Source organism: Vidua chalybeata, chromosome 33 (assembly GCF_026979565.1).
Source record: "Vidua chalybeata isolate OUT-0048 chromosome 33, bVidCha1 merged haplotype, whole genome shotgun sequence".
Taxonomy (NCBI): domain Eukaryota; kingdom Metazoa; phylum Chordata; class Aves; order Passeriformes; family Viduidae; genus Vidua; species Vidua chalybeata.
Window position 1 is genome coordinate 89,735 of NC_071562.1, and position 9,657 is coordinate 99,391.

At 52.4% G+C, this 9,657-nt stretch overlaps 1 protein-coding gene across 1 annotated transcript; it reads right to left on the reverse strand.

Annotated features, from left to right (window-relative positions):
• Positions 1 to 5,602: 5,602 nt before the first annotated feature.
• Positions 5,603 to 7,819, reverse strand: LOC128802125 (endogenous retrovirus group K member 6 Pro protein-like). The gene is made up of 2 exons (XM_053968336.1): positions 7,339 to 7,819; positions 5,603 to 6,553 (listed from the first exon to the last, which is right to left on the reverse strand). The coding sequence occupies exons 1-2, from the start codon at positions 7,471 to 7,473 to the stop codon at positions 6,257 to 6,259; spliced, it is 432 nt and encodes a 143-aa protein (XP_053824311.1). The 5' UTR covers positions 7,474 to 7,819; the 3' UTR covers positions 5,603 to 6,256.
• Between the last annotated feature and the right edge of the window lie 1,838 nt (positions 7,820 to 9,657).

The window sequence follows — 9,657 nt, forward strand, 5'->3', positions numbered from 1 at the left end:
GTGATGTTTCATGGTGGGTGTTTTTTGGAAACTGGGAGGAGGAGGGGTGTTTTAAAAGGTCTTCATCCTGGATTTAGTTCATGTGTTTTCTGTAGTAGTAGTTTAATAAAGTTTTTTTTTCCCTTTGTTATTAAGCTTGGGCCTGCTCTGCTCTGTTCCTGATAACATCTCACAGCATTTATTTGGGAAGGTGTATTTTCATGGGGGCGCTGGCATTGCGCCAGTGTCAAACCATGACAGACACTTTGGGCTTTTCTTCTGCCTTGGACTCCTGGAAAGGTTTCTGCAATCTCCTCTGAGGCCCTGAGGTTCCAGGGCTCAGCTCCAAATGCACCACAGGGCTCATTAGGATCAAGCAAATCCTGATAAGCCATGGCTCTGCCTTGATTTCCCCATGGCCTGGTGCAGTTCATCAGTAAGTTTTCCTACTACAGTTATGGAGAATTATTTCAAAGAGCTTCTAAGAAATATTTATTCCTATTTTAAAGGTTATATTTTATTACTCTTCTTTTTATAGCAGAGGTGATGGCAGTATTCAGTGATTCATAGTGATCCAGAGATTCTCTTAAGAAGGTCTGGCCTGCTCAGAGAAGCTGTGCCTTGAGATGTGACCCAGTGGGGACAACTTTGCTCCACATTCCCCAACCCATCTTGCCTCTCCTTCCTCATCTGGGGCCTGCTTTGCTTGGAGAACTCATTGCACACAGCCAAAGAAGGGTTTTCTTCTTCTTTTTTTAAGCAATCTAAATCTCCCAAGTTGCCCACTAAAAACAGACACCCTCCTCAAGGTTGTGCCAAGACCAAGCTGCCTCCAAGGAGGTACAATTGCAGTGACACTCGTTGGTGCCGCCAGGCGCCATGGCCACGGCCACAGGGACCCGTTCCTTAGTTTGGTGCCACGGCAACCAAGGCCTGGAGGCGTTGTGATGGTTGGTTGCCATGGAAACCTGCCCTTGGCCCCTTGCTCAGGGCTGCTGTCACTGCCCAGAGCCAGAGGGGATCCCATGATGGGGGCTTGTGCCACGGCCACCTGCCCTGTGCCGTGCTGGCCGCTCAGGCGCCGCGGAACCAGCAGCAAATGCCAGGGCCAGGGCCAAAGGCCAGGTCAGCCAGACAGAAAGGGGCCGTGCTGGGCACTGTTTCCATGGCAACCCTCACTGGCTGTGACACCTGGGTCACCTGTCCTGGCAGTTGCCATGGCAACCCGGCTCATTGGAAATACAAGGGTGGACAAAGGTTTTAGTAGGGCCTGTCACAACAGGACAAAGGGGAGTGGTTTTAAACTAAAGGAAGGGAGGTTCAGATAAGAACAGATAAGGAGGAAATTTTTGATGATGAGGTTGGTGATACACCAGGACAGGTTCCCATGGAGGTGGTCAATGCCCTATCCCTGGAAACATTCAAGTCCAGCTGGGACAGGGCTCTGAACAACCTGATCTGCTGAAAGATGTCCCTGCTCATTGTGAGGTTTTGGTGAGATGAGCACTGCAGAACTCGTCCCATCCAAACCATTCCAGGATTGCATGGGCAGAAGGGGATTCTCAGTGGACTTTGCTGGCTGGTCCTGGTACCTGATCTCCACAGTCTCTCCTATCCTACTCAATCTTCTTCATCCATCCATGTGTGTTTCCTGCCTATTCTAAATTTCTGTTTGTGTGTCTGTGTGTGACTGCTGAGCAGGGACAAGGAGGCAATGAGGCCCCAGGCCTGCAAGGGTCACTTGTCCCCTCCTGGACCCAGGGCCAGCAGCCACGGCCAAAGTGCTGCACAGGTTGGCTCTGTCAGGGCCTTGCAGCTGCTGCACATGCCTGTGCCCTCTGCAGCCCAGGCTGTCCTACGGTGTCCCTGCCCTGCGCCTCTGTCCCTGCAGGCTGTCCTCATCCCCCGGCTGCCCCACCTGGCTGGCCCCTTCCTTTGCTGACAGCTCTGCCTCCTGCCTGCCTCTGCCTGGCCACACAAAGTTGTGGGCTGCTCCAGGCTCCTTCTGGGGACATGTTGCACCACAGCCCTGCCCTGGGAGGGAAATTCCTTTCTCCTGGTGTCCAGTCTGGGCCTCCCCACCTGTACTTGCAGTCTTTATTTCCTTCTCATACTTATGTCCTCTATGAAGAAAAGCTCCAGCCTCTCTAAAACCACCCTCCAATCCCTCCCAGGCTACTCCTGTTCTGTCCTCAGTCTTCACACCACTGAGCCCAGAGCCCACAGCCTCTACCTGCTGATTATGTGATGAGGCCTCCAAACCCCATCTTGGGAGATTTTTGGCTCCTCTCCAAGGTCTATGAAAACGGAAACTGTGATCAAAGTTATTTTCTCCCAAAACTTGCAGTGACAGAAGAAGAGTCAATCTCTCTAAACTGAATGAAGGTCGATTTTCATTTGTAAGAAGGAGGAAATATTTTACAATGACGAGAGTGTGTATAAAATTAGGTCCTCCGGGGGTTCCCTGGGTTCCCAGCCAGTCCGGGGAGTGATCCTCGGCTGACCGGTCCGCAGGGAGGGGTAGATGTAACCCGGAAAGCTCCACCAAATAAAGACGAGACGTCTCCCGAGCAGCAGGATCCGAGAAGTTTATTGCAAGGAGCAGCAACCTCCCGAAGGAAGAGCTGACTTCGGGAGCACAGCATTCGGGCGGGACCGAGAATATAAGGGCAGAGGGATAGGAGTGGCTAGGGCACAAACCAACCAATGGGTAAAGGGTAGAGGGGAGGAGACGGGATGGGGTGACATGTAATGAACCAATCGGGATACAGGAGAGGAGTGGCATTCTAACAGGGTCCAATGGGATTAACAGAAGAGAAGAACTTTCTAGAACTGGGGAGTGTGTTAAGCTTTGACAGACAGCCTCAACTGGGGAGGGAAACAGCATGTGATTGACAACTTTTGCTATATTGAAGTTGCCTCCCAAGGGAGGGCGGGGACCCCTCCCACAACTCCCCCTTTTTGGTTTATTAAAAAAACATTTCCCATTGTCCTAGTTAACAATTTCTTAAAGATGGTTAACGCAACAGAAATTAAGAAAATTATGATTAAAACCCAAACTAAACCTTTAACAATTGGAATGGCCCACCCAGGAACACCCCATTGAGAAAAGATCTTGTTCACAGCATCCACAGCCCCAGTTTCAGTCTTTGAGTCCTTCACTAACGCCTGGATCCGCTGGATGCTGGACTTTGCCAGCGTGACCCAGACGTTCTCTTTGGGCTGTGGTACGATCCAGCTTCCTGCTAGGTGACTGCTGCAGGAAGCCGGATCACTGCAGGGTGTTCTGGCTGCTGCGACTGCCATTCTGGGTGGACCAAAGTCTAATAAATAGACATATAACGGAAATAAGAATAGTGACCCCTTTGAATCCCCATCCTCCCCCGTGTAAATCGAAATAGTAACAAAACAGGAAAACAAAATCAGGTCAGGTATGAGGGAAGAAGGGGTGAGGAAAGTGGTAGGACGGAAAAGGGTGAGGGATGGTAGGGGATGGGGTCAGAGGGTAAACAGTCCAAGCGGGCGGGAAATGCAGGTTCGTTATTAAGGTCCTGACGGCGGTATTGGCTGGTCTAGTCTTCTTCCTTTTCCTTCGACTCCACGCGACGGCGGTTTCTGATGGAGCTGGCGTCTCGGGGGAGTGTTCCGGGGGTTGGCTTTCTGTAGAGATGTCTTCCCGGTATGGTTTGATGAATTTTCCGGGGATCCACCTGGGGCCCTGTTCTGTTGAAACACATCCATACCCTCTCCCCCACGTTATTAGAGGGTATGGACCTTTGATAACTTTAGACTCAGGGTCTTTTATGAGCACAGGAGGCCTCTCCTTCAACTGCGCCCTGGTGTTATTATGGAAATGGCGCAGGATCGGGGGGTTTGGCTCACGGTCTGAACAGTTCATGAAATTGAGAACATACAGGGCCTTGCACAACCTCTCTACAGGGCTCGTGGTGATGGCCGAATCGTTTTGTTGTTCTAATAATTTCTTAATTTCCTGGTGTTTTCGTTCCACGATTGACTGCCCTGTAGGGTTGTGTGGAATTCCAGTAACATGGTCAATGCCCCATAGTTGCACAAATTCCATGAACTGTTTGGACACAAACCCTGGTCCGTTATCAGTCTTTATAGTTTTTGGGACACCCAGAGTGGAGAAAGCCATATATAGGTGTTTTATAATGTCTTTGGTTTTTTCCCCCGTATGTGTGGAGGCGAACACTGCCCCCGAGAATGTGTCCACCGACACGTGGAGATATTTGAGCCGCCCAAAGGAAGGAAAATGAGTAATGTCTGTCTGCCAGATGTCCAATGCTCCCAGTCCCCGGGGGTTAACCCCCGTCGCTACTGATGGTAATGCGTGGGACTGGCAGTTGGGGCAGGTGGCTAAGATGGCTCGCGCCTGCTCCTTAGAGATCTTAAATTGGCGGCATAGAGCTGGAGCATTCTGATGGTAAAAGGCGTGGCTCATCTTAGCCTGCATATGAACATCTGGCAGGGTGGGTGCCAAAGCTGCTGAGTTTGCGGTGTTCACTAACATAGCCAGAGTGTCCGCTCTCCGGTTGCCCTCGGTGATGTCTCCTGGCAGGTCTGTGTGTGACCTAACATGCAAAATATGATAAGGTTGCTCTCTGTGGGAGATCAGCCAAATTAGTTCTGAGAGCAAGCTATAGAGCGTTTTGTTTTGAATTTCTTTGAGCAGGGCATGTTCGGCCCGCTCTGCTATCCCGGCTACATATGCCGAATCAGTGACCAAATTGAAAGGTTGTTGGAATTTTCTGAAGGCTCTCACAACCGCTGCAAGTTCAGCGATTTGGGGGGATCCCTGAACTATTTGGACGTCAGATTCCCACTTCTGACTGTCTGGGTCCTTCCAAGTGATCACTGATTTGTGGGATCTTCCTGACCCATCAGTGAACACTGTGAGAGCATTTTTTAATGGTATTTTGCTTTTAAAAATTTTTGGGGCCAGATATAAAGTGTCTTTAAATAATTTGTGCTTGGGATAGTGTATCCGAATTTGACCAGGATAGCTGTCTACTGAAATCTGCAAATTTTCATTTGTTTGTAAGAGGAAATCCAATTGGTCCAAATTTAATGGTAAATAGATGCATGCTGGGTCACACCCTGCGAGGGTCCGGAGGCGCTGGCGGGCCTTAATGATTAGTTTAGCCATGATTTCAGGAAATGTTGTTACTGTTTTGGCGGGTTGGTGGGGGAGGAACAGCCACTCGATGATAAGGAGTGGGTCTCTGGCTGTCGTCCCACTGGAATAGCAGGGCATGTAAGTTGGGAGACTTACCCAGGATGGCACACTGGATTGGGAGGGACCGCGCGACCCGATGCGCCTGGCGGGACTTGATAGCAGCTGCGACTCTCTCCAAGGCCTCACGGGCATCCGGTGTGAGATGTCGTGGGGATGCCAGGTCACCGTCGCCTTTCAGCAGGTGGAAAAGTGGCGACAGCTCCTCTGTGGTGAGTCCCAGGAGAGGTCGGATCCAGGTGATGGTACCGCAAAGCTGCTGCAAATCCCGCAGGGTCCGTGGGTCGTCCTTGATGACAAGAGACTGGGGCGCGACGGTCCTTCCCGTAATCAGGAAGCCCAGGTATTTCCAGGGGGACGACAGCTGGATCTTATCTTCTGCAATTTGAAAGCCCGCAGCTTTGATGGCTTTAACTGTCCTGTCTAAGGCTGCTTGTAGATATGTTGAGTTAGCAGCACAAATCAAAATATCATCCATATAGTGAAGGATGATGGCCTCTGGGAAAAGGCGACGAACTGGGGAAAGGACCTGTGCCACAAAGGTTTGGCAGAGCACCGGAGAATTCTTAATTCCCTGGGGCAGAGTGGTCCATTGATACCGTTTGTACGGCTCACCTCGGTTGATAGACGGAACCGAAAACGCGAACCTGGGAGCATCTCCGGGGTATAACGGGATGTTGAAGAAACAATCCTTGATATCAAGGATTGCGAGCTGCCAATCCCGGGGCAGCATAGAGGGAGAGGGAAGGCCCGGTTGCAAAGGTCCCATATCTTCAATAACATCATTAACCCTGCGTAGGTCTTGGAGCAGGCGCCACCTGTCTTTGCCGGGTTTTTTAATAACAAAGACAGGTGTGTTCCAAGGGCTGGTGGAGGGTATTAAATGCCCTAGGCGCACCTGCTCCTCTACTAGTTCGTTGAGCGCATTAAGTTTTTCGATTGGCAAGGGCCACTGGTCCACCCACACCGGTGTATCAGTTTTCCAATTAAGCGGTGGGGAGGTGCGCTCCGCAGTGGCCCAGACTAAAAATCCCACGCAGGGCTAGGGATGTCGAGACGGGCACCCCATTGGGACAATACGTCCCTGCCTAATAATTTGATGTTAGATGCAACCACAAAAGGCCGAATTGTGGCAACCTGGCCCTCCGGCCCCTCTACACACACGAGGTGCTTACTGCGTCGGGAATTGACGGCTCCTCCCACGCCGGAGATTGTGCCACAAGGGGACACTAACTCCCAGTCGCGCGGCCACTCTGCCTGAGGGACGATGGTAACGTCCGCACCGGTGTCTGCCATCAGGTCCAACGAAATGTTTTTCCCCTGAAAGTTAAAAGTAGTTTTAATGATTGGTCTTTGTCTGCTAACGTTCTGAATGAAGAAAGCAGAAGGGTCTTGATCTGTAGGAAAGTCTGATAGAATGTTGCAGCCAGTGTCATTGAAGTGCTTATGTGAGATGTAGCCAGTGTCCTTGTAGTGCATATGTAAGATGTAGCACAGAGCTAAAGGAGACCCTCTCGGCAGAGAGAACGGAGGATGATGGCACACCACGGAGACGTTGAGCTCTGCCCCTGGCTCGAAGTAGACGACCTCCGGGATGATGGTGAGGTCGTCCGGCGTGCTGATGGAGTCCCCGATGAACAGCACTGTGACGGGGTGGTCACAGTATGGTGGCGGCAGGAATCCTACCGGAACACGGACCAAGTCCTCATCCGGAAACATAATGTGGATGGAACTCCGGAGGACTTGGCGGCGGGCGCTGTTCAGTTGTTGAGTCCGTCTGAGGAGTCGGAGCCCGTCCTCCTGGCTGCGGATGTCCGGAGAAACGTGCCGTTGGGGCAGTGGTTTTCCGGGAGTGATGGCAGCGCAGGGCGTTGGGACGGGCCATTTGTTGTCGTAGCGCGGCCCCTCAGCGCGCTCCGCCTCCCGTTTCCCGGCCGATGATAACGAGGATTCCTGTAAGGTGGTCTCGGGGAGGGGTTATACTGAGGGTAGGACCTCTCTGGTGGCCAGTGTGGGCAATTGGCTTGTATATGACCCAGCTGGCCGCAGCCGAAGCAGCGCGTGTTCATGAGGTCCACCATTGCCTCCCCCACACCCCTGCTCACCGCAAACGCCACAGTCTGCTCCATCGATGCCGCTTTTGTGCACGCCTCGACCATCTTGGCGATGGTCGGCTCTGGGTCCTGGGGGAGAGCTCGCAGGATCTTCTTTGTCTCCAGGTTAGCGTTGGTCAAGGCCATCTTACGCAGCAGTTCTTCTCGAGCCTCGACGTTCTCAATCTGCCGGTCTATAGCCTCCTTTAACCTGTCAATATACTTAATAAAAGTCTCATCAGGGCCCTGGAGGATGGATGTGAAGTTCTGGAGAGGGGTGGTTCCATCAGGTATTTTTAGTAGGGCCTCCTTCCCAGCTTCTCGGATGTCATTTAGCAGGTTGTCGGGAAGGAGGATCTGATCTTCTGGTTTACTAAATTCCCCTTCCCCTGCCAGCGCCTCCAGGCCCTCGGCGCCATCTCCCAGCACCTCCTTAAGGTCGTATTTGGTTAGAATAGGTTTTAATAGCTTTTTCTAATGTATTTCCCACAGAAGAAATTCTGTGGGGGACAGCAGAGCCTTTGCTATATATCGAATGTCATGCTGCACCAAAGTATGTCCAGTAAACGTAAGGTCCAATATGTTTTTAAAAAATGGGGAATTTCTCCCATAGTCCTTGGCTGCCTTCCTCAATTCCTTCACCTCCGTGTATGGCAGCTGTTCCCACCGTGGTTCCTTACCCCTCTTAAGCCTAACCGGTGCCACGATTGGGCCTAGATCCCTGGCGAGATCTAGGTCCCCATCCCTAATTGCCTTGGCCCTTATCCGGGCCCAGCCCTCCCCTGGCTTGGTTGTTGGCCGGGGGTCGTCACTGTCCTCATCCTCTTCTGAAGATGAGGCAGGACAGGCTAGGGCTCGAAGCCTCTCCCTTGCCAGTGGGTCCTGGTTATGAGAGACCCTGCAGGCCAAGATGGCCTGCTTCCGGCAAGGCCCACTTCCGGTTCCGGTAGCGTGGGAACCGGAAGTGGCAGGAGAGGGGGCGTGGCCTGACCCACCCACTGGGGCATGGCCTGACCCACCCACTGGGGCGTGGCCTTCTGGTAGGCCTGTCCCACCCACCAGGGGCCCGCCCAGGGGTGTGGCTAGGGAGGCAGGGTGGGAGGGTCCCGACGTCACCGAGATCGACGCATGATGGGGGGCGGGACCCGACGCGGGGGCGGCAACCGACAAAGGGGGCGGAGATGGTAAAGTGGCGGGAACCGGAGGGGTTGAGGAGGAGGAGGCACCATTTTGTGTCTCAGGGCAATCGGCCACGAGGCCGCCGCCATTTTGAGGTATTATTAAAACAGAACTGGAACTGGGAGTAAAACTGGGGTTGGGGGCATGAGGATCGAGGGAATGGATAGGGCTCGTGCTGGGGTGGCCAGTCCCAGCACAAGAGAAGGACAGAGTGGAACGGGAGGCAGCAGGGAGACGGTAGCAACCCTGTGCCTTATTTTGGCAGGATCTATCTCCCGATCCACCCTTAGGGGAAATGGGGTTAGGAGCGAGGGGGGCGGAATAAGGGGTAGGAAAACTGGGACCCGAACTTTCCCCTTTTTGTTTAACTAAATTAAAAATAATATCATAAATAGGAAAAAATCTCCCGACCCTAAAATTCCCAGAAACTTGTAAATCATAAATATAACGCCCAACTTTTCCCCAGAACGAAGTAGAAAGAACATCCTCAGTAAGGCATCTGGAAAATGATCAAAAATGAAAATAACAAAAGATTTAAGGACCCGCTTATTAAAAGAAACATTCCCCAACTGAAGGGTAGCTTTAACTTGGCAATAAAAGTCTCGTCTTGCAGGGGAGAGGCGGTTACCCATCTCCTCACTGCAGAAGAGAATCCCCACCAGAGCAAAGGAAAAGGAAAGGAAAAGATAAGAGCCTGCGTCGGCTGCTCTCCTCGAGCAGCTGCACTCACCCAACTACGACGCGGCGAAAGAAAAGGCTGAGGCGGGGTAGTGGAGCTCTGCTGGTGTCGTGGAATCCGGGGCTTCCCTTGAAGCTGCAGAATCGGATGTCCACGACTTGTCAGCAGATCCAGGAGATAGGAGTCTTCTTAAAACAGAAGAACAGCTACTCCTGGGATTGGCGGCGAACGGCGCTTTAGTCCCGCAGCGCAGGGTCACGGATCCTCACGCGGCAGGAGACGCTCGTCGGAAACCGGGGCAGCGATCACCGTGTTCGCGGCGCCAATTGTATAAAATTAGGTCCTCCGGGGGTTCCCTGGGTTCCCAGCCAGTCCGGGGAGTGATCCTCGGCTGACCGGTCCGCAGGGAGGGGTAGATGTAACCCGGAAAGCTCCACCAAATAAAGACGAGACGTCTCCCGAGCAGCAGGATC

Excerpts from the sequence above, each read along its gene's own strand:
- LOC128802125 (XM_053968336.1), bottom strand. The coding sequence starts at position 7,473 with ATGGCCTTGACCAACGCTAACCTGGAGACAAAGAAGATCCTGCGAGCT. Across the intron at positions 6,554-7,338 it reads AGCAGACTGTGGCGTTTGCG|GGGAAAAACATTTCGTTGGA; the intron begins GTGAGCAGGGGT and ends TTTAACTTTCAG.